This window comes from Grampus griseus (genome assembly GCF_964374135.1).
Source record: "Grampus griseus genome assembly, chromosome: 8".
NCBI classification, from domain to species: Eukaryota; Metazoa; Chordata; class Mammalia; order Artiodactyla; family Delphinidae; genus Grampus; species Grampus griseus.
In genome coordinates this window covers 65,941,510-65,966,414 of record NC_139002.1, presented here as the reverse complement: position 1 = coordinate 65,966,414, position 24,905 = coordinate 65,941,510, and the positions used below count along the sequence as shown (strand labels likewise).

The 24,905-nt window shown below is 41.5% G+C and overlaps 1 protein-coding gene across 1 annotated transcript; it reads right to left on the bottom strand.

Moving 5' to 3' along the window:
- Nucleotides 1-360: 360 nt before the first annotated feature.
- LOC309826114 (large ribosomal subunit protein eL42-like) lies at nucleotides 361-4,770 on the bottom strand (the record flags this gene model as incomplete). Its single annotated transcript, XM_082660093.1, has 2 exons — nucleotides 361-676; nucleotides 4,748-4,770. 2 exons carry the CDS (start codon nucleotides 4,768-4,770, stop codon nucleotides 361-363), a joined length of 339 nt encoding a protein of 112 aa, XP_082516219.1.
- Between the last annotated feature and the right edge of the window lie 20,135 nt (nucleotides 4,771-24,905).

Sequence of the window (24,905 nt, the reverse complement as noted above, 5' to 3'; positions counted from 1 at the left end):
ATTGTAAAGCAATTATATTCCAATAAAGATGTAAAAAAAAATTTCTTCTGTACAGCAAAGTGATTCAGTTACACATATATGTACATTTTTAAAAATATTCTTTTCCATTATGGTTTATCACAGAATATTGAATATAGTTCCCTGTGCTGTACAGTAGGACCTTGTTGTTTATCCATTCTATATATAATAGCTTACATCTGCTAATCCCAGCCTCCCACTCCATCCCTCCCCCGACCCCCTCCCCCTTAGCAACCACAAGTCTGTTCTCTAAGTCCGTATATCACAGTATATTTAAAATACCTATTTTTAAAAGTAAACAATCTCAAATTTTTATTCTCTTCGTAATAAAACAAAATAAACTCAGAACTGGGTCACTTGGCCCTTTCTTTTTTTATCTCCTCCCAGCACAAAGTGTTTATTACACCTCTTGATAGCCAGCATTCTCTTAGATCTGCAGTTGGGCTCAACGCATGCAAGCCTCAGCACAATTGTCTTTGTAGTTTTAGCCTTTTTCTGGAAAATCGACTTAATCTGGCCACCATAGCCACTCTGCTTCCTGTCATAATGCCGCTTTCCCTTGACCTTCTCATACTGTGTGACTTTGTGGGGTTGGTGCCTGCCACACTTCTTGCAGAAAGTCCGGCTGGTTTTAGGAACATTCACCGTGTTTGCAAGACTGCTATCAGCAGGGAAACAAGCTAAAATACCTTTTCTTTTTTTAAAGATTTTAAAAAATATATTTATTTTATTAATTATTATTTATTTTTGGCTGCGTTGGGACTTCGTTGCTGCGCGCGGGCTTTCTCTAGATGCGGCGAGCAGGGGCTACTCTTCGTTGCGGTGCGCAGGCTTCAGTAGTTGTGGCACGAGTGCTCAGTAGTTGTGACTCGCAGGCTCTAGAGTGCAGGCTCAGTAGTTGTGGCGCATGGGCTTAGTTGCTCCGTGGCATGTGGGATTTTCCTGGACCAGGGCTTGAACCTGTGTCTTCTGCATTGGCAGGTGGATTCTTAAGCACTGCACCACCAGGGAAGCCCTAAAATACCTATTTAAAAAAATATATTTTATTTATTTATTTGGTTGTGCTGGGTCTCACTTGTGGCAGGCAGGCTTCTTAGTTGAGGCTCTCCTGCTCCTTAGTTGTGGCATGCATGGGGGATCTAGTTCCCTGACCAAGGATCGAACCTGGGTCCCCTGCATTGGGAGCTCAGAGTCTTAACCACTGCACCACCAGGGAAGTTCCTAAAATACCTGTTTTGAATGTAGTTTTTTCTCCCCTCTGACTTTCCTCAAGGTCAGAATATTTTTCAAATACTCCCCTCTCACAGTGTAAGGAGCCTAGAATTCTCAGTACATAAATAGATTTTGAATTGCTTGATAAAAGCCACAGTTGGAAGCACAGCAAAGGATATTGCTTCCAAAAGCAAACGTACACAAGGAATTTGCATACCATTGCTTTGTGTAGATGACGCTTTCTGCTTGAGTGTTTAAATAAATATTTTGAAGATATTCTCAGAACTTTGAAAAGTGAAGATTGTTCTTCTCATTCATCCCTAAAAATCATGAGAAGCATTTCAGATTCAAGGAAAGATGGATTATTTTGACTGAGTTATCTTAGATTTTGTATATTAAAAGATGTCTGTTTATAAAATGAGTTTAGAACAGTTTAAAAATACTTTTACCTGATTCTTTGTCCAGATTTGTGTATGTGATAAACATACCACTATATTCTGGGACTTGTTAGGGCAGAGAAAAAATTAATGTGCACTCCAGTGAGAATTCTTTTTACTTACCCTCAGGGTGACTTTCCGCCTAAAGAAGTATGTTATAACAACTTAAGAAATTCTTTTCCAGCTATCCTACCGACTTACCCCCTCTATGAGTGTGGGAAATCAACTCAACTGTGTAGTTTATGATTGGTCAAGTTAGTGGTTTACACAGTGTAACCAAAGTAAGCCAATTTATCAGTGCTTTTTCGCTGAGGGCATGCCAAGGCCCGGTCATACTGAAATATCAATATTTACCCCAGAGTGTAGATGACTCCTGCCAGTGAAGCCTGTTTACGAAGCCTGTTTACATATATATGTAATTTTAAAAGGCATTTGGATCAACATTTCAGCACTATTCTTATTTTAAAATAATTTTATATTATGGTGGGATAAAGGGAAAACGTTTCAAGTTTTGGAGAGATTTCCCATTCTTCTGTTTCAGAGACAGGACTGTTGCTTACAGCAGTGCTTTTCAAACTCTTTAATGTAACAAGCATCACCTGGAGAGCTAGTTAAAACTCAGATTTCTGGGTCCCAATCCCAGTTTCTGATTCAGTAGGTGTGGGGTGAGATGGAGAATTTGCATTTCTAATGAATTCCTGGTGATGTTGGTGTTCTTGGTCCAGGGACCACACTTAGAGAACCGCTGCTGAGAAACTCTGGGCTTAGAGAATCCTAGAGTTGGACCTCTGAATACTTACATTACGTCAGACACTGTGCAAATCACTTTACATCCATTATATCTAATCCAGATGACAACCTTACAAGTTAGGGACGATTATTCCTATTTTATAGATCGAGGAACTGAGGCTCAGGAAGTTAAGTTATCCAAGATCACACAGCTTGTAAGTGGCAGAGCCAGAATTTGAACTAGGGTTTTCCTGTCTCCAGATGCATGTTACTTCTCTGTTAAAATATGCTTTTTTATCTGGATTAAAGTTCTTCTAGTCCCAGTTTCTTCCTCACATGGGAATAATTTCTCTAACATCCCTGAACCATGGCTCTTTGGCTTTTGCTCAAATCTGTCAGGAAGGGACACTCACTACTTCATGAAGAAAGTCTTGTTGGGGACAGCTAGAGTGATCAGCCACGTGGTTTGCCTGGGACCAAGTGGTCTCCCAGGGTAGGACTTTCAGTTTTAAAACCCACACAGAGCCAGGCAAACCAGAATGACTGGTCACTTTAGGACGGCTAAAGCCATTTCAAATGCTTTGTTATTAGCCCACCTTCTTTTCTATACTTTTCCATTTCTGTTGGAGTTTTGTCTAATTGGGTCTTGTACATGATAGTCCTTCAGATATTTGAAGATGATGATCCTTCCACCAGTCACCAGACTACCTTCATGTCCTTTGACCTTTCTTCACATAACATAGTATATACAGCACTTTCTATGTGTCAGGAACTCTTCTAGAAGTTTTATGTATATTAACCAATTTAATTTTCACAAAAGTCCTATGAGGTATGTACCATTATTATCCCCATTTTACAGATGGGGAAACTGAAGCATAGTTAAGTACTCTGCTCCAGGTCACAGTTTTTAAGAGGCTGAGCCAGGATTTTAACCCACAGAGTATGGCTCCAGAATCCACACTCTTAATCACTACGCTTTACTGCTTTCCACTTAGTCAGTAAGGGTCTACCAAGTACCGACTATGTACTGAAAAAGATACAGAAGAGAGACACGGTCCTTGTCACCATGGAGTGTATGGTCTAGTGGGAGACACACAAGCAACAAGTAATTAAATTAAAAAAATTACAAATTAGGATAAGTGCTATGAAATAAGTAAGTGCTAAGATAGAAAATATTGGTGAAGCAGTTCGGGTCCAATCAGGAGACAGAAATCACACAGGAGGTTAAATAGAGGAAGTATAACATAAAGAATTATTAATTGTGATAAATGAGTAACCCTATGATGTAAAGACACTTTGGTACCCTAGGGCTGAGGGAGCATATCCAAAGAAGGACAATCCCTTAGGAGGAATTCAGCTTTCATTGGAGAATGTGTGTATAATTGTCAGCTTGGGCTGCCATAACAAAATACCAAGACTGGGAGGCTTAAACAACAGGAATTTATCTCACAGTTCTGGAGGCTGGTAAATCCAAGATCAAGGCGCCTGCTGATTAGGTTACCTGGTGAGGGCTTTCTTCCTTGCTTGCAGATTGCCACCTTCTGGCTGTGTCCTCACATCACTGAGGGAGAGGAAAGCAAGCTTTCTGACAAGGCACTAATCGCACCGTAAGGGACCCACCCCCATGACCTTAGCTAACCCTATTTACCTCCCAAAGGCCCCATCTCCACATACCATTGCACTGGGGGTTAGGACTTAATTAATATATGAGTTCTGGGGGGAAGACAAGTCAGTCCATAGCAGTGTGGTTCTACCATGGGATAGCAGAGAAGTTGGCTGATTTGGGTAAACTGGAGCTGTTCTGGAGTCACTGGACAAGCAATAGCCCAGCTTCTGGGATGCAGGAAAGGGCACAGGCCATCAGTGTGGGTGGTCTGGGGCCCTGGCTTGGGCAGGAGCCCTTTAGAGAATGTAGGCTGCCCTGAGGCTCAAGTTTTTTTTTTGTTTTTTTAAAATTAATTAATTATATTTTTGGCTAGGTTGGGTCTTCATTGCTGCTTGCAGGCTTTCTCTATTTGTGGTGAGCAGGGGCTACTCTTCGTTGTGGTGTGCGGGCTTTTCATTGTGGTGGCTTCTCGTTGTGGAGCACGGGCTCTAGGCGTGTGGGCTTCAGTAGTTGTGGCACACGGGCTCAGTAGTTGTGGCTCACGGGCTCTAGAGTGCAGACTCAGTAGTTGTGGCGCATGGGCTTAGTCGCTCTGTGGCATGTGGGATCTTCCCAAACAAGGGCTCAAACCCGTGTCCCCTGCATTGGCAGACAGATTCTTAACCACTGCACCACCAGGGAAGTCCCTCAAGTTTTTGAGTTTTGTGAAAAGGTTATCCTACGAAGGCCGAGGCAGCAGGGTTACAGAGGGACAGCGCTCTTGGCCATGGCTGGGGCAGGCTCTAGCCTATGTCCTCACATCCACCCCTCCAACCCTGGAAAATGGCATGAAAGCCCCTTGCTAATGCAGCATCCCTCCAGTGCATTCGATTAAGAAAGTGTTCACATCTCGCTCACTGTAAAGGAGACACACTTAAAGGAATTCTGTTGTTTATCACAGAACATATATTGAAAGGGGCATTCATAGCTGAGACCATAATTTCATTACAAACAGTTGAGTGGCAAATTAAAAAAAATATTAAAATATAATATAAATCCAAGGTAAAAGTTTTCAAGTCCTTTAACTTTACTCCAGAGAAGTACAAAATGAAAAGGGAAAATCTCACTCCTTCCCTTCCCATCTCATTTTCTCTCTCCAAAGGTAAAAAGCAAAACCTGTGATTCCTTCCAGGAAAAAAAAATACACTTACCCATATATGTGTCAATGCTATAAATTATACAAAGGGGATCATTTTCCTGTACAGCATGCTTTCAAGAATAAAAGAGAATTAATAAAGTTAATTAAAATTAAATTATTAACAATAATGTATTAAAAGTCTTTCCCCATTGGCATGTCCAGATCACCCTTATTCTCTCTAATCTCTGCACATAATTGCATCATGTAAATGACAGATAATTTTTTTCTTCCAGTTGTATAGAGATAAGTGACATACAGCGCTATATAAGTTTAAGGTGTACAGCATAATCATTTGATTTACATATATCATGAAGTGATTATCACAATAAGTTTAGGGAACATCCATCATCTCATATAGATACAAAATTAAAGAAATAGAAAAAAACACTTTTTTTTCTTGAGATGAGAACTCAGAATTCACTCTCTTAACAACTTTCATATAAAACATACAGCAGTGTTAACTATATTTACGATGTTGTACATTACATCCCTAGTACTTACTTACCTTATAACTGGAGGTTTGTACCTTTTGACTGCCTTCATCCAATTCCCCCTCCGCCCAACCCTTGCCTCTGGTAACCACAGATCTGATCTTTTTTTCTATGAGTTTTAAAATTTGTTTGTTTGTTTTTGAAGTATAATTTTTTTTTACATCTTTATTGGAGTATAATTGCTTTACAATGGTGTGTTAGTTTCTGCTTTATAACAAAATGAATTAGTTATATATATACATAATTGACTTCTACACTATGTTATTTCCTGTTACACAACTTAGAGATTTAATATTTCTATATATTCCACACTGATCACCACAATAAGTCTAGTTACAATATGTCACTATACAAAGATATTACATAGTTATTGACTATATTCCCGCCAATGTACATTTCATACTTGTGGCATTTATTTTGCAGCTGGAAGTTTGTACCTCTTAATCTCTCTCACCTATTTCTTTCCTTCTCCTACTCCTCCCCTCTGGCAACCACCTGTTTGTTCTCTGTATCTGTAACTCTGTTTCTGCTTTGTTATATTTGTGTATTTGTTTTATTTTGTTAGATTCCACATATAAGTGGAACCATACAGTATATGTCTCTGTCTGACTTATTTCACTTAGCATAATACCCTCCATGTCCATCCATGTTGTTGCAAATGGCAAAATTTCATTCCTTTTAATGCCTGAGTAGTATTCCATTATATACGTGCCACATCTTCTTTATCCAGTCATCTACTGATGGACACTTAGGTTGCTTCCATATCTTTGCTATTGTAAATAATGCTGCAATGAACATACAGGTGCATTTTTTTTTGAATTAGTGTTTTTGTTCTCTTCAGATAAATACTCAGGAGTGGAACTGCTGGGTCATATGGTAGTTCTATTTTTTTCCATATTCTTTTCCATATTAGCTGAACCAATTTGCATTCCCAACAGTGCAAGAGAGTTCACTTTTCTCCACACGCTCACCAACATTTGTTATTTGTAATCTTTTTGATAATAGCCATTCTGACAGATGTGAGGTAGTATCTCATTGTGGTTTTGCTTTGATTTCCCTGATGATTAGTGATGCTGAGCATCTTTTCATGTGCATGTTGGCCATCTGTATGTCTTTCTTGGAAAAACATCTATTCAGGTTTTCTGCCCATTTTAAAAAATCCGGCTGTTTGTTTTTTTGATGTAGAGTTATGTGAGTTCTTTGTCTATTTTGGATATTAACCTCTTATTGGACAAATAGTTTGCAAATATATTCTCCCATTCTGTAGGTGGCCTTTTCCTTTTGTTGATAGTTTTCTTCACTGTGCAAAAGCTGTTTAGTTTGATATAGTTCCATTTGTTTATTTTTGCTTTTGTTTCCCTTGCCTGAGGAGACGTATCCAAAAAAGTTACAAAGACCAATGTCAAAGAGCATACTGCCTAGGTTTTCTTCTAGAAGTTTTATGACTCCAGGGCTTATATTTAAGTCTTTAATTCATTTTGAGTTTGTTTTAGTGTATGGTGTGAGAGAGTAGTCACAGTTTGATTCTTCTGCATGTAGTTGTCCAGTTTTCCCAGCACCATTTATTGAGACTATCTTTTGCCGGTTGTATATTCTTGCCTCCTTTGTTGTAATTGACCATAAGTTGTGGGTTTATTTCTGGACTCTTTACTCTGTTACATCGGTCTATGTGTCTGTTTTTGTGCCAGTACCATAATGTATTTTTTTAAAATGTTATTTATTTTTTATTGAGGTACAGTTGATATTAGTTTCAGGTATATAACATAGTGATTCAAAAATTTTATAGATTATACCCCATTTACAATTATTATAGAATATTAGCCACATTTCCTGTTCTGTACAATATATCTTTCTCGCTTACTTACTTTATACATAGGATTTTGTACCTCTTAATCTTCTACACCTATCTTGCCCATCCCCCCTTCCTTCTCCCAACTCATAACCACTAGTTTGTTCTCTATATTGGTGAATCTGTTACTGTTTTGTTATATTCATTCCTTTGTTGTATCTTTTAGATTCCACAAGTAAGTGATAACATACAGTATTTGTCTTTGTGACTTATTTCACTAAGAATAATACCCTCCAGGTCCATCCATGTTGTTGCAAATGGCAGAATTTCATTATTATTCATGGCTGAGTAGTATTCCATTGTATGTATATGTGTGTGTGTGTATATATGTATCACATCTTCTTTATCCAATCATCTGTTGATGGGCACTTAGGTTGCTTCCATATCTTGGCTATTGCAAATAATGGTGCTTTTAACATATGGGTGCATGTATCTTTTCAAATTAGTGTTTTCATTTGCTTCGGAGATATACCCAGGAGTAGAATTGCTAGATGATATGATAGTTCTATTTTTAGTTTTTTGAGGAAACTCCATACTGTTTTCCACAGTGGCTGTACCAATTTGTATTCCCACCAACAGTGCAAGAGGGTTTCCTTTCCTCTGCACCCTCACCAACATTTATTTGTAATGTTTTTGATGATAGCCATTCTGACAGGTGTGAAGTGATATCTCATTGGGGTTTTGATTTGCATTTCCCTGATGATTAGCAATGTTGAGTGTCTTTTCATGTGCCTTTGGTCATCTGTAGGTCTTCTTTAGAAAAATGTCTATTCAGTTCTTCTGCCCATTTTTTAATCAGGTTTATTTATTTTATATTGAGTTGCATGAGCTATTTATATACTTTGGATAGTAACTCCTTATTGGTCATATTATTTGAAAATATTTTCTCATTCAATAGGTTGTCTTTTCATTTTGTTGATGGTTTCCTTTGCTGTGCAAAAGCTTTTAAGTTTAATTAGGTCCCATTTGTTTATTTTTGCTTTTGTTTCCTTTGCCTTAGGAGAGAGATCCAAAAAAACTTGCTATGATTTATGTCAAAGAATGTTCTGCCTATATTTTCCTCTGGGAGTTTTATGGTATCCAGTCTTACACCTAGGTCTTTAACCTATTTTGAGTTTATTTTTGTATATGGTGTGAGAAAATGTTCTAATTTCATTCTTTTCCATGTAGCTGTCCTGTTTTCCCAGCACCACTTATTGAAGAGACTGTTTTTTCTTCATTGTATCTTCTTGCCTCCTTTGTTGTAGATTAATTGACCATAAGTGCATGGGTTTATTTCTGGACTTTTTATTCTGTTCCATTGATTTCTGTGTCTGCTTTTGTGCCAGTACTACACAGTTTTGATGACTGTGACTGTGTAGTATAGTCTGAAGTGAAGGTGATTGTGATTGTTGTCTATTTGGGTTCTTTTGTGTTTCCATACAAGTTTTTAAATTATTTGTTCTAGTTTTGTGAAAAATGCCATTGGTATTTTGATGTGGATTGCACTGAATCTGTAGATTGCCTTGGGTAGTGTGGTTATTTTAACAATATTAATTCTTCCAATCCACGAACATGGTGTATCTTTCCATCCGTTGGTGTCATCTTCAATTTCTTTCATGAGTGTCTTATAGCTTTCTGAATACAGTCCTTTTACCTCCTCGGTTAGATTTATTCCTAGGTATTTTATTCTTTTTGATGGGTTTGTAAAGGGGACTGTTTTCTTAATTTCTCTTTCTGATAGTGTATTGTTAGTATAGACATGCAACAGTTTCTATATATAATAATTTTGTATCCTGCAACTTCACAGAATTCATCTATGAGCTCTAGTAGTTTTTCCATGGCATCTTTGGGATTTTCTATGTATGGAATCATAGATGATGGATAATTTATTTCACTTTTAATGGACACTTTGGGTTTTGCTTTTATAAAAATTCTGCCAGAAAGATAACTGTACATATGTGACTGAATTTTTGTAGGTATAACCATATTTTTTGCTATATGAAAAGACATGTGCCTTTTAAATTTTTGTATTTATCAGATTTACCTGTAGTAAGAAATTGCATCAATTTGTACCCCCCTCCCATCAAAAGTGGATGAGAGGATTAATTTCTTCACATCCCTGCCAGCATCAGAGAAGCCTTGTACCAGTTTGATAAGTGAAAAAAAAAATGTTTTCTTACCATTTTGATTTGCATTTCTTTAAGTATACATGAGTGAGAGCATCTTTCTGCATGTTTATCATCCTTTGAATTTGCTTTTCTATGATCTCTTTCTATCCTTTGCACACTTTTCTGTTGGGCTTTTAAATATATATATATATATATATTCATTTATATCAGTTCTATTTAAGTTAAGGAAAAGAGCTCTTTGACAAATATGTTTTAAATTTGTTTTCCCCGTTTTGGAACCTAGCCTTTCATTTAAGTTTCAGTTTTTGTTGTTGTTTTCCTTTTTTTTCATACCAAAGTTACATTGCTACCTAGACAAGTTGACTAACTTTTCCCCTTCTGGCTTCTGGATTTCATAGCCTTCTCAGAAAAGCCTCTTTCTTAGATTAGTATTTAGTTAACCCCCTTTTTAGAGATATTTTATGATTTATTTTTTACAGTTCATATTTGATCTATCTGGAATTGACTTGGGTGTAAGGAGTGAGATAAGAACCCAGCTTTGTTCTTATCTCAGTAGGTACTGACTAGTTGTGCTACCACTACTTAACTTGTATTTTATTTACTCTTTTCCCCAATGATTTGAAATCTCACCTTTCCACCTTTACAGTAAATTCCCTTGTGCGTTAGAGTCTATTTCTTATTTTTCTTTGGTTTCATTAATTTCTTCTCATATCAAACTGCTTTATTAATTGAAGTTTCAAAATATGTTTTGATATCAGATAGAACTAGAAGTGGACATGTTTTGGATGGGGAAGACAGAGAAGGTCTTGCTGATGGGTGACATTTAGGCTGACATTTGAAGAATAAGAAGTAACCAGTTTCATGGAGACGAAGGTAGGAGCATTCGAGGTAGAGGGAGCTGCATATCCAAAGGTTGGGAGACAGAAAACAGCTTGCCTTATTTGCAGAAGCTAAAAAAAGACAAGTGTGGTGAGCACATGAAAACACAGGAGAGAAGGACACAAGATGGAGTGGAAAGATAGGCCAGATTTTGTAGGGACAGCTTGGTTTTGTCCTAAATACAAATGGAAGCACTTAATGGATTTGAAGTAGGAAAGTGACATGTTCCAACTTCTCGGTGTATAACATTGTCACTCTGGCTGTTATGTGGAGATGGGCAGGAGGAGAACAAAAGTTGCAGTGAGGGAGAGTTGCTTCCTCTTCATCCAAGTAGCTTCTCCTTGTTATATTTTATCCCAGCATCTTATTTATTCCTTTTTGGGATAGTTTCTTTCTTATTCCTTTTTGTGTCCTTAGTGCCAGCACGGAGTCTAGCAAACAGCATGCAATAAACATTTGAATCATGTATGAATGAAAAAGTAAGTTCTTTCAATTTTCACCCTGGCCCTGGGGAATGAGAGTTTTAAATCCCTTACAGCTTTAAAAAGATTAATTAAGCATCTGAGAAGCGATGGGTGGGTTAAAATATTGGTGAGTTATGTTCCAGCGGCCAGACCAAAGGGGGACTCTGAAAGAGTTGGGGAAGAGTCCCGTAGTCCCGGGGTGCTGGTGAACTCCAGGGCTGTGTAAGCAAAACCCCAGTAGAGGGCAGTAGAGGGCTGCACAGGACTGGTTCCGCCCGATTGGCCAGGGCCCAGGCGAGGGCAGGGAAGGGGACAGGGACGGGAAAGGGGAAGGGGAGGGGCTGGACAGCAGGCCAGGCAGCTAGAACCCGCACCAGACTAGGGGTTGGGGAGCAGGTGACCTTCTGGGCTCTCGTCGGAGTCTAAAGTGCGCTGATGGAGAGCATGAGGCCACCTTTCTGTGTTTAGATCGTGCTGCTTCTTAGCTTGCAGAGTATAATGAAGCTGTTTTACTGTGGGCCCCTTGCTGCTGGGAAGGGCAGTCTCCTGGAACAGTGATGGGAGGAGGGAGAGAGGAGGGGGTGGGGAGGAAGGGCCCTGAGGTGAAATGGTGAGCACAGATGGGAGTTTTGGCCTTGGCTGCGAGGGAACATGTTTCTTGGAGACTGTTCTGCAAAGCAGGGAGTGAGACGGTGTCCCTAAGTCACAGCCAGGAGCTGGAAAGACTCAAAGGCGGACAGCGCTTTGCGGAAAACAGGAGGTAATTATTGGCTCCGCAATGTACGTTGTAAGAAACAACTTTGAATGTTTCTTATGCTCTCTGAATTGATTTCCGTTCTGTTCGTTTTTGTTAGTATAGTTGTTTTAAAAATTTCCAACCTCTCATCTGTGCTTAGGGGAAAAGGATTTTGTACACACATTGGCCAGAGGGTTAAAAGGGGAGCACAGTGCCCCCTAGTGGCCATCAAGGTGATAGCAGCAGAGATCAGAGTGAAAGGCCCCAAACAGAAGCGACACTTAATTTGGACACTTGTTCTTCTCAGCACACACACACATTTCACATACACACATATACACACAATCACATAGCATAGTACGGTTTTAAAATTTTTCCAGTTTTATTGAGATATGATTGACATCCAGCACTGTATAAGTTTAAGGTGCACAGCGTAATGATTTGACCTGTGTACATTGCAAAATGATTACCAAGCACACCTACACTTATATACACACATCTCACACACATTCTCACACAGACACATCACATACACATAGCACACTCATACTTTACACACACTGGCATATCACACATACAGGATGACACACACGCACACTGATAAAGGGTTTTGTAGCAGATAATACGGTTGCCCACCAGTAGCTATCCCACCGTGTATAACTACAATGTGGTTTAAGTCAAGGATCAAGTCAACTTTTGGTTTTGGGGTAGGTTCCAACAGACCTAAGTCATCAACATAATATCAACCCCCTTGGCATAGGAGTGGGCATGTGACCACATCGATCCATTAGCTGTGAATGAGGAAGCATGTCGCCCTGGAAGCTGCCAGGAGCCATCCTGCTACCCCAAGAGGCCAGTTTGGAAAGAGCTGATGGGGGTGAGAGGGGGAGGGGAGAGACTCAGGCAAGCAGGTGTAGCCTGCTAAACATTGGGAGCCTCTGAACAACCCAGTGCTAGAAGCTCACCCTGCCTCTGAACTTTAGGCTTTGGGGACAAATAAGTTGCCTGGTATTTAATGCCTTCAGGTTGGGTTTTCTGTTTCTTAGATCAGAAAACCTCAGAACAGATCAAGTCCTCCCGGAAGTCATCTGTGGAGGGGTCCAGCTCTGCTTTAAGAAGGAGGACTGTTCCTTTCTACCCCTCCTTTGACCTCTTGGTCCTCAAAGTGATTATGATGGACCCGGCACAGTTCTTGGAAATTTTCATGGATAACAGAGAAGAAAATAGTATTTAAAACCAAGCCTCTTTGGCTTCGAAGGAAAGTGACACAATTCCGATTTGTGCAGAAATAAATCTCTAGATGGATCTTGTCCCTGGCAGAGGCTGAAATAAGATTCAAGCCAGTGTTTTTGAATTTCAAAGGACAGGCAACCTTGGCTGACAACACAGATTTTGTATACGCAGTTGGCCCTCTGAATCTGCTGGGTTTCGCAGCTGCTTCGTCTATTTTTTTTAAATGAATTTTTTATTGGAGTATAGTTGCTTTACAATGTTGTGTTAGTTTCTGCTGTACAGCAAAGTGAATCAGCTATATGTATATATATATATCCCCTCTTTTTTGGATTTCCTTCCCGTTTAGGTCACCACAGAGCACTGAGTAGAGTTCCCTGTGCTATACTACTATAACTAATGAGTAGTTTCTCATTAGTTAGCTATTTTATACATAGTATCAATAGTGTATACATGTCAATCCCAATCTCCCAATTCATCCCACCCCTTCCCCCTTCCTTCCATACATTTGTTCTCTACATCTGTGTCTCTATTTCTGCTTTGCAAATAAGATCACCTACCATTTTTCTAGATTCCACATATATGAGTTAATGTATGATATTTGTTTTTCTCTTTCTGACTTACTTCACTCTGTATGTCAGTCTCTAGGCCCATCCACATCTCTGCAAATGACCCAATTTCGTTCCTTTTTATGGCTAATATTCCACTGTATATATGTACCACATCTTCTTTCTCCACTTCTCTGTTGATGGACATTTAGGTTGCTTCCACATCCTGGCTATTGTAAATAGAGCTGCAATGAACATTGTGGTACATGACTCTTTTTGAATTATGGTTTTCTCAGGGTGTATGCCCAGTAGTGGGATTGCTGGGTTGAATGGTAGCTCTATTTTTAGTTTTTTAAGGAACCTCTGTACAGTTCTCCATAGTGACTATCAATTTACATTCCCACGAACAGTGCAAGAGGGTTCCCTCTTCTCCACACCCTATCCAGCATTTATTGTTTGTAGATTTTTTGATGACAGCCATTCTGACCAGTGTGAGGTGACACCTCTTTGTAGTTTTGATTTGCATTTCTCTAATAATTAGTGATGTTGAGCATCTTTTCATGTGCCTCTTGTCCATCTCTGTGTCTTCTTTGGAGAAATGTCTATTTAGGTCTTCCTCCCATTTTTGGGTTGAGTTGTCTGTTTTTTTGATATTGAGCTGCATAAGCTGTTTGTATATTTTGGAGATTAATCCCTTGTCAATTGCTTCATTTGCAAATATTTTCTCCCATTCTGAGGGTTGTCTTTTCTTCTTGTTTATGGTTTCCTTTGCTGTGCGAAAGCTGTTAAGTTTAATTAGGTCCCATTTGTTTATTTTTGTTTCTATTTTCATTACTCTAGGAGGTGGGTCAAAAAAGATCTTGCTGTGGTTTATGTCAGAGTGTTCTGCCTGTGTTTTCCTCTAGGAGTTTTATAGTGTCTGGCCTTATACCTTTGGTATAATCTATGACAAAGGAGGCAAGAATATACAATGGAGAAAAGACAGTCTCTTCAATAAGTGGTGCTGGGAAAACTGGACAGCTACATGTAAAGGAATGAAATTAGAACACTCCCTAACACCATACACAAAAATAAACTCAAAATGCATTAAAGACCTAAATGGGTTTCACAGCTTCTGATTCAACCAACCACTCAGTACTAGGTTAGATGAATCCATGGATGAAAAACCCACGGATACGGAGGGCCCACTGTACCCATTTTATATAAGCGACTTGAACATGCGTGGATTTTGGCGTCCGAGGAAGCTCCTGGAACTGATTCTCTGCGGATGCTGAGGAAGGACTGTATACGTACTCATTTAAACCCTTTAACCACCCTACAAGGTGAGGATCATTTATCCCATTTTACAGATAATGAATCAGGCTCAAAGAGGGTGTCACGTGCTCAGTGTCAAACAGCTACGTAGCGGTGGCACTGGGCTTTCAACCCAGGGCCCTTTGGCTGGAAAGCTCTCGGTCTCCCTTCCAGGGCAGCATACCACCTACCACACCGCTGGCCGCCTCCTGTGTGTGATTTGGTCTGGGTGGGCCTCTTGGGGCGGCGGCTGCAAAGAGGTAAGAGGAAAGTTATCCTTGTACGTTTATTTAACGTTTCATGGGGGCAGTGGTAGGAATGGGGAAGATAGAGAGCCTCTTACACCAGGGTTCTGATCGTGCTGGGAAGGAGCCTGAAATGGACCTTGAAAAGTCAGCCTCTGCCAGGGAGGCAGTGTGGTGTGGTGCTGGCCACCCAGCCTCGGAGCCCTACTGGACCTGGGGTCAGGTCTCAGGGTCACTGATGTGTTAGCTCTGTGACTTGGTAAGTCACAGACTGTGACTTTAACCCGTTGAAGTCTGAGTTTCATCCCTAATAATTAGACCTACCCCCTAGGGTCTTCATGTGGATTAAATAAGAAACCATGGGGCTTCCCTGGTGGCACAGTGGTTAAGCATCCACCTGCCAACGCAGGGGACATGGGTTCAAGCCCTGGTCCAGGAAGATCCCACATGCCTCAGAGCAACTAAGCCCGTGTGCCACACACCACAACTACTGAGCCTGTGATCTAGAGCCCGCGAGCCACAGCTACTGAGCCCACGAGCCACAACTACTGAGCCCACGTGCCACAACTACTGAAGCCTGCGCGCCTAGGGCCCGTGCTCCACAACAAGAGAAGCCATCGCAATGAGAAGTCCGTGCACCACAATGAAGAGTAGCCCCTGCTCGCCGCAACTAGAGAAAGCCTGCACTCAGCAATGAAGACCGAACACAGCCAAAAATAAATAAGTAAATAAATAAAAATTTTTAAAAAAGAAAAAGGAACCACAAGTAAAGTACCATACTGAGCACAATGCCTGGTGCCCCACCCCCTCCGCCACCAATGGCAGATGTTATACTATATTAAACACATAGCGCTCGTGCAGATTTGGGCAGGTATTCTAAAGGCCCCTTCTCATCCAAATGGTAATCCTCAAACACTGTTATAAAGAGAAGGCAGAGAAAGGCAGCTCGTGCACAATGCTTTTCTTTTTTTTTTAAATTAAAAATGTTTTAATTGTGGTAAGATACACATGACATAAAATCTACCATCTTAACTCTTTTTAAGTGTACAGTTCAGTAGTGGTAAGTTCATTCATATTGTTGTATAAAAAAATCTCCAGAATTCTTTTCATCTTGCAAAACTGAAACTCTATACCCATTAAATTCTCCATTCTCCCCATCCCCTAGCCCCGAATCAACATTCTACTTCCTGTCTTTATGAATTTGATTAGGTGAGTGGAATCAAACAATTTGTTTTTTTGTGACTGGCATATGTCACTTAGCCTAGTGTTCTCAAGGTTCATCCATGTTGCAGCATGTTCAGAATTTCCTACCTTTTAAAGGCTGAATAATATTCCACTGTATGTATATATTTTGTTTATCCATCAGTGGGTACTTGGGTTGCTTCCACCTTTGGGCTACTGTGAGTAATGCTGCTATGAACATGGCAGTATAAATATCTCCTCAAGACCCTGCTTTCAATTCTTTTGTGTATATACTCAGAAATGGAGTTGCTGGATCATACAATAATTCTATTTGTAATTTTTTGAGAAACCATGATGTTGTTTTCCATAGTGGCTGCAGCATTTCACCTTCCTACCAGCAGTGCACAAGGCTTCCAATTTCTCTACATCCTTGCCAACATGTGTTATTTTCTGGTGGCTTTTTTGTTATTTGTTTTTTTTAAGGTAACCATCCTAATGGGTGTGAAGTGGTGTCTCACTGTGGTTTTGATTTGCATTTCCCTAATGATTAGTGATATTGAGCCTCTTTCCATGTGATTGTTGGCCATTTATGTATCTTCTTTGCATAAATATCTACTCAAGTCCTTTGCCCATTTTAAAATCAGGTTGTTTATTTTTTTGTCATTGAGTTGTACGAGTTCTTTATATATTCTGGTTATTAACTCTTCATTAGATAGTATATGATTTATAAATATTTTCTCCCATTCTGTGGGTTGCTTTTTCACTCTGTTGATTGTGTCCTTTGATGCACAGAAGTTTTAAATTTTAATATAGTCTAATTTATTCATTCTTACCACAATGCTTTTCTTCCTTTTTCTCCCTTTGGGAGTATGTTGGTGGAAAGTGGGGTGAGCTTAGCCATATTCTACCTCTTTCATTGCCTATTGGTGTGAAAAAGGAGAAGGAACTCCTTACTCCATAAGACAAAAGAGCAGCATCCCTCATGAGACTTCAGCACAGAGGGATTTAAATACAGCTGTTTATTTTCTACTTAGTTTTTTAAAAATTGAGGTATAGTTTTTTTAATACATTTATTTATTTATGTATTTTTGGCTGTGTTGGGTCTTCATTGCTGCGCGCAGGCTTTCTCTAGTTGCGGTGAGCAGGGGCTACTCTTTGTTGTGGTGCACGGGCTTCTCATTGCAGTGGCTTCTGTTGTTGAGGAGCACAGGCTCTAGGCGCTTGGGTTTCAGTAGTTGTGGCACATGGGCTCAGTAGTTGTGGTGCATGGGCTTAGTTGCTCTGCGGCAGGTAGGATCTTCCCGGACCAGGGATTGAACCTATGTCCCCTGCATTGGCAGGCAGATTCTTAACCACTGCGCCACCAGGGAAGTCCCGAGGTATAGTTGATGTACAATATTATGCAAGTTTCAGGTATAAAACATAGTGATTCACAATTTTAAAAAATATTTATTTATTTATTTAATTTATTTTGGCTGAGCCGGGTCTTAGTTGCAGCACACAGGATCTTCGTTGTGGCAAGCGAGCTCCTTAGTTGCAGCATGCGGACTCTTAGTTGTGGCAGGTGGACTTCTTAGTTGTGGCATGAGGACTTCTTAGTTGCGGCATGCATGTGGGATCTAGTTCCCAGACCAGGGATCGAAACTGGGCCCCCTGCATTGGGAGCTTGCAGTCTTAACCACTGTGCCACCAGGGAAGTCCCTGATTCACACTTTTTAAAGGTTATATTCCATTTATAGTTATTGTAAAATGTTGGCTATATTCCTTGTGTTGTACAATATGTCATTATAGTTTATTTATGTTATATGTAGGAAGGGCAAGATAAGGGTGGGGGTTAAGAGGTACAAAATAAATCAGTTTATTGAAGACTCCTGGATTCGGGAAGCTGGGCCTAGAAATGTTGGCTTTCAGACAGCCTGGTGCCCCCTCTGACATCTGGCCTAGGAATCAAGCTGGAGGTGGCAGGAAATCTCACCACGATGTCCAGCCAGGACCTGTTTCCAGATTGTCAAGGCTGGGGAAGGAGTGCAGGTTAGTATCCCCTGGGAGCTGGCTGGAGCTAAGATGAGGCAGGCAAGAGACCAAGTGCACAAATATTTAAGGAGACACTCACTCCAGGTGCTGACCTTGCACTTGCATCAGCCATAGAGGGAGTACCTCCTTCTACTTTGTGCCCCTGGAGCCCCGTTGCCTCATTCCAGTCCTGGCTCTGCCTGGGGGCAAGGATAAGGGCACACAAGTGTGTGTGACCCACATTACAAGGATGAGTGCTCGGATCAGACCACCTGTTGGGCAGGCCCAGTGGATCCTGACTGTAATGGACTCTCGGATGTCTTTCCTTGGATGGATGATCAGACCTCAAGGTATGAGGCAGAAGAGATCTGGGTGGACGCCAGGCAGAGGCCATACTTCTGCTGCCCCTGTTCTTTCTGCTGGCATTGCAGTTGAGGGACTGACTGAGCTCTCTCTGGTGGCGTGAGCAGGCATCCCGGTGTCCTGTCTCTAGCCTCACGGATGTTGGGAGGCCAGGATCATGCATTTTGCTGGTGACCTTGTGGCAGGAGCACTGGTGGTTTTGGAGCGAGCAGCTTCCCTGGTGGCCCAGATCTTCTTTGGGAGGCTTTTCTGAAAGCTCAACCTAAAGTCTTTTCTACATTTCTCCTAGTAGTTCTGTAAGACACTTAATATCCTGTCATAAATCCCTTCTTACCTAACCTAGCTGGAGTGGATTTTGTTCTCTTCAACTCACCCATACAAATGGGATGGAGAGACTTTTATTGCTGAATTCCTCTTAGAGAAGTCACTGCGTGTGTGCTTTGGAAGGATGCCTTGATCCGTCCTTGGAGAGAGGGTTCTTCTCCTTCCCCACCAACCCTCACCCCACCCTCACCCCGGACCTAGGTGTCAGCGGGCACTAAGGCTCAGGAACTCTTTAAGCTGCTTCTGAAAAAAAGGGGGAAAGAGACAAAAGTGTGGAGAGAAGGCAGAGGGACTCAGTGGTGGCAGAAGTCCAGGTGCTGTATAATATGACCCTTTCCCAGGACCCATTCTCCCATATTTTGTAAAACCTGTATGTATAAATGCTTGGTGGGATTGAATTTTTCTATCGTGGAAGCCAAAGGAGTGGCTGAATTTTGTGTTGGGGTTGGGGGATGTCATATGGGGACAGAAGTGGTGTGTGAGGAAGCTAGAATTTCAAGAGGTAGAAGGGCCAGGAGACTGAGGCCCCACAGGGAGCCAGCAGAAATGCTCGAGAGCACGTGGAACTCTCTGGTCCACGGGATTCAGAAGTCCAGGCCACCTCACTTGGACATCAAGGTACAGAAGCCCTCGGTGGACGTCTGGAGGACGTGGGAATGCATTCAGGATTGGTTCCTTCTTGTTGTGCTTGACTCTTTACCTTACAACTTGACCTCTGTACCCCATGAACTCTCAAAATACTTTAGCCACAATCCTTCAGAGTGCCCGTCATGTTGTCCTCCATATTCATGTGCATTTTTGTTTGTTTGTTTACCTTCTCTGTGAGACTCTTAGCTTCTGGAAGGCCTGTCTCTGAAGTTATTACATGCACAGTGTTGTGTGTATGTGCCTGTGTGTATTTTTCTGGGGAGAATACCCAGAACTTTAATCACATTCTGAAAGGGGTCCAGGATCTAGAAAATGTTTAGAAGCTGCATAAGGAGGCCTTTGGGGGGACATCTGGACACTGACTCTTTACTGCAATTCAAAAAAGAGTCATCATTCAGAAGTCAAATCCATCTCGTCCTCATGCTTGTTTCCCATCTAAGGCTCACGGGCTACGCAGGAACCCTAGACTTGGTTTCTGGTTTCAAGATTCTGTCAATTAGGGGCTCAACCAAGCAGTGTGTATTTATTGCCTCTTGCTCAGGACGCCTTGCCCTGCACTCAGAGAGGTTTACAAGCCAGGCTGACACCAGGCAAGTCCCACTGTGGGTGGGATTGATGGCTGTTGTGGGCTTTCCAGCCTGTTGTTTCTTAAGCTATAAATATTTATCAAATGAATGCGAGAAGGTCAGTCTCCCAAGTATCTGAAGCACTGTGTATGTGTATGTGTATGTGGGCGCAGGGATGGGGAGCCTGCTGGAGAATGAGAGCCCTGTGGAAGCTGGCACGTGATGTTGGTACATTAATGATTGAAAACAAGAGCAATAAAACCCCCATCACAAGTCAGTGTCTCTGCAGCCCAGGACTGGGGGGAGGTGAGCTCTGTTCTAACCTGCACATCCCAGGTACACAGCCCAGAAACCACAGGCAAACATCAGTTGCTGGCTTCCTGACATCTGCTGGGCTTATAGACTTTCTAAAGGTCCCACATTTATCCCTTAAATGAGTCCAGCGACACTTCCATTTGGCTGACAACTTTGCATGTGTGGATGGGTTCAGTGAAGGAGACAGTAAAAGACTGTAGAGGGCCAGCTTAAGTTTCTGTTGGCATTTTATGGTTTTTAACTTGGAGCGACTGGTTGTTAAAATGAAATGGCTTCACTCCCAGTTGTAGTTAAGGCTCCAAGATCCTGCCACTTGCCAAAGTAAGATCACCTCTGAGTCCTTGCAAAGGGGTGGCCTCTCACTCATTTAAGGATATGAAAGAGTTGAAGTCAAGGGGGCCAGGAGGAGTAGACATAGGAGGGAGAGTTTGAGGCAAGCTGTCCCTGTGCTCTGAGCCCTTCCACTCCAACTCTAGACGAGGTTCTGGAAGGCCTGAGCATTTTCTACCCTCAGGAAGCACATAGCTGCCACTCCAGAACTATGCCACACTAGCCACAGTCTCAACAGCAAAAGGATATCCCCGTGAGCCAGTGTCTGGGGCTGCTGCCACCTGTGCTGTAGGAAAAGCAAACACCTCCACGGCAGACTCGTCAGCAGAAATAGCAGAAGGGATGGGAGCTTGGCTCACACCTGATTCCTGCCCTCCAAATCTTGCTTTTGTGTGTTTTACAGAGTGGAACCTAAATCCTTTCCAGAGCGTCACCTGCACAGAAGTCTGGGAAATGTAGTTTTATCTTAGCAGCTCCTGCAGAGCAGGGAACACCAGAAGGAGGTTGGAATGGGGGCTGAGCATCAGTTCACCTGATCTAACACATTCCTACTCACACTTCAAGGCCCATATCAGATTCTACCTCCTTTCAGAGACTCCTCTCCCACTGTCCTCCCTTCCCCAGGAGAAAACTTTGTCCTTTGTGTTCCCACAGTTTATATAATCCAGTATGACTTGTCAGTCTCCTTTGTTAAGCCAAAAGGTTTTTCTTTCTTTCTTTTTTTTTTCAAAAATATTTATTTATTTTTGCTTCTCTGGATCTTCGTTGTGGCACGCGGGATCTTTAGTTGCAGCATGCATTTGGGATCTAGTTCCCCAGCTAGGGATCGAACCTGGGCCCCCTGCATTGGGAGCACGGAGTCTTACCCACTGAACCACCAGGGAAGTCAAGCCGAAAAGTTTTTTGAGGGCAGAGAATTTTTTTTTAAAATTGTGGTGTAGTTGATTTACAATCTTATATTAGTTTCAGATGTACAACATAGTGATTCAAAATTTTTATAGATTATACTCCATTTAAGGTTATTGTAAAATATTGGCTATATTACTTGTGCTGTACAATATATCCTTGTAACATTTATTTTATACAGAGTGGTTTGTACCTCTTAATCCACTACCCCTGTCTTGCCCCTCCCTCCCCTCTCCACATTTGTAATCACTAGTTTGTTCTCTATATCTGTGAGTCAGCCTCTGTTTTTTTTTTTATAAATTTTTGTGTAAAGCTTTTTTTTTTTTTTTTTTTGCAGTACGTGGACCTCTCACTGTTGTGGCCTCTCCCATTGCGGAGCACAGGCTCCGGACGTGCAGGCTCAGCGGCCATGGCTCATGGGCCCAGCCGCTCCAGGGCATGTGGGATCCTCCTGGACCAGGGCACGAACCCGTGTCCCCTGCATCGGCAGGCGGACTCTCAACCACTGCGCCACCAGGGAAGCCCTCAGCTTCTGTTTTGTTATATTCATTTTATTTTCTAGATTCCATGTATAAGAGAGAAAATAGAGTATTTGTCTTTCTCTGTGTGACTTATTTCACTTAGCATAGGCTCCAGGTCCACCCATGTTGTGGCAAATGTCAAAATTTTATTCTTTGTTATGGCTGCATAATATTCCATTGTATGTATATTTATACCACATCTTCTCTATCCAGTCATCTGTTGATGGGCACTTAGGTTGCTTCCATATCTTGGCTGCTGTAGATAATGCTGCTGTGAACATTGGGGGCATGCATCTTTTCGAATTAGTGTTTTCGTTTTCTTCAGAGATATACCCAGGAGTAGAATTGCTGGATGATATGGTAGTTCTATTTTTAGTTTTTTGAGGAACCTCCATACCTCCATACTGTTTTGCACAGTGGCTGTACCAATTTACATCCCCACCAACAGTGTACAAGGGGTCCCTTTTCACCACATCCTGGCCAACATTTGTTATTTGTGGTCTTTTTGCTGATGGCCATTCTGACAGGTGTGAGGTGATATCTCACTGTGGTTTTGATTTGCATTTCCCTGATGATTAGCAGTGTTGAGCTGGAGGGATATCTCCAGCTCTGTTCTTCTTTCTCGAGATTGTTTTGGCTGCTTTTGCTCTTTTGTGTTTTCATACAAATTTTAAAGTTATTTATTCTAGTTCTGTGAAAAATGCCATTGGTATTTTGATAGGTATTGCACTGAATCTGTAGATTGCCTAGGGTAGTATGGTCATTTTAACACTATTAATTCTGTCAATCCATGAACACAGTATATCTTTCTATCTGTTTTTGTTAGTCTTCAGTTTCTTTCATCAGTGTCTTATAGTTTTCTGAGTACAGGTCTTTTACCTCCTTTGTTAGATCTATTCCTAGGTATTTAATTCTTTTTAATGCAATTGTAAATGGAATTGTTTCCTTAATTTCTCCTTCTGATAGTTCATTGTTACTGTATGTAAATGTGGCAGATTTCTGTACATTAATTTTATATCCTCCAGCTTACTGAATTCATTGATGAGCTCTAGTAGTTTTTTTGTGTCATCTTTAGGATTTTCTAAGTATAGTATCATGTAATCTGCAAACAATGACACTTTTACTTCTTCCTTTCCAATTTGGATTTTTAAATTTCTTTTTCTTGTCTGATTGCTGTGGCTAGGACTTCCAATACTTTGTTGAATAAAAGTGACGAGGGCTTCCATGGCGGCGTAGTGGTTGAGAGTCTGCCTGCCAATGCAGGGGACACAGGTTTGAGCCCTGGTCTGGGAGAGTCCCACATGCCGTGGAGCAACTAGGCCCGTGAGCCACAACTACTGAGCCTGCGTGTCTGGAGCCTGTGCTCCGCAACAACAGAGGCCGCGACAGTGAGAGGCCTGCACACTGTGATGAAGAGTGGCCCCCGCTCGCTGCAACTAGAGAAGGCCCTCGCACAGAAATGAAGACCCAACACAGCCAAGAATAAATAAATAGATTTATTTAAAAAAAAAAAGTGGCGAGACTGGGCATCCTTGTCTGGTTCCTGATCTTAGTGGAAATGCTTTCAGCTTTTCACCATTGAATATGATGTTAACTGTGGGCTTATCATATGTTATGTTGTTATGTTGAGGTATGTTCTGTCTACACCCACTTTGTGGAGAGTTTTTATCATAACTGGATATTGCATTTTGTCAAAAGCTTTCCTGAATCTATTGCAATGATCATATGGTTTTTGTTCTTCAATTTGTTAATGTGGTGTATCACATTGATTGATTTGCGGTTGATGGTAGGGATTTTGTGTGACTCATTTTTGTGTCTCTTGAAGCTATACAAGGGCTGATAGGTAATGACTGTGGTGTTTTAGAATATGCCCACAAATTCTTTCTTCTTGCTTCAAAAAGTGGAGGCTCATTCCCCTCCTCTTAAGTCTGGGCTAGGCTTACTAATTTGTTTCTAATGAATAGAATGTGGCAGAAATGATGTGTGACTTCTGAGTCTAGGTCATAAAACATGTGGCCTGATCACCCCTGGATCACCGGCTCTTGGGGAATCCAGCTGCCATGTTGTGAGGACACTCAGGCAGCCCTATGGAGAGGGCCACAGGGCAAGGACCTGAGGTGGCCTGCCAACAACCAGCACTAACTTGCCAGGAATTTTCTTCTCCCAGGAGGGAAACTTCCATCTAACCTGGGAGGACATTCAAGGCTCTTACTTCCCCTGATCCATTAAAGTGGTTACAAACCACAGCTTGTTGACTTACCTTTGTTTCCTATGAGTTGAGGCACAGTGGACAAGATAGAACTGAGGCTCTCTGTCTTCTCTGTTTTCATTCAGTGTTACTGGTTGGTTTTGGCCAAGCCTGATTAATCCTGCCGAGAAGGGTGAGAAGAGATATCAACAACTCAGAATCCCCTCACCTCTCTTTGTCGAAGAGGAGCTTGTGGTCCTGGTGAACCCCAGGTTTTTTGGCATGGCTCTCACCAGAGGAAGGAGAACCTATCAAGGAGTGGTCTTCCGGGCCCCATACAGCCCTGGTACACTGCGTGCGGGTGAGTGGTCTGGAAAGGCTGAGGGAGAAGGGTTGTTAGCCAGCAGTAATAGAAGAGCATTAAGCCTGGCTTTCTGAGCAATGCCTCCAACGGGAGAGCCCACTCTCTCTCAGCTTCCTGAGGCAGTTGGGGAAAAATGAGCAAACTAGCTGAGGGTAAAAAT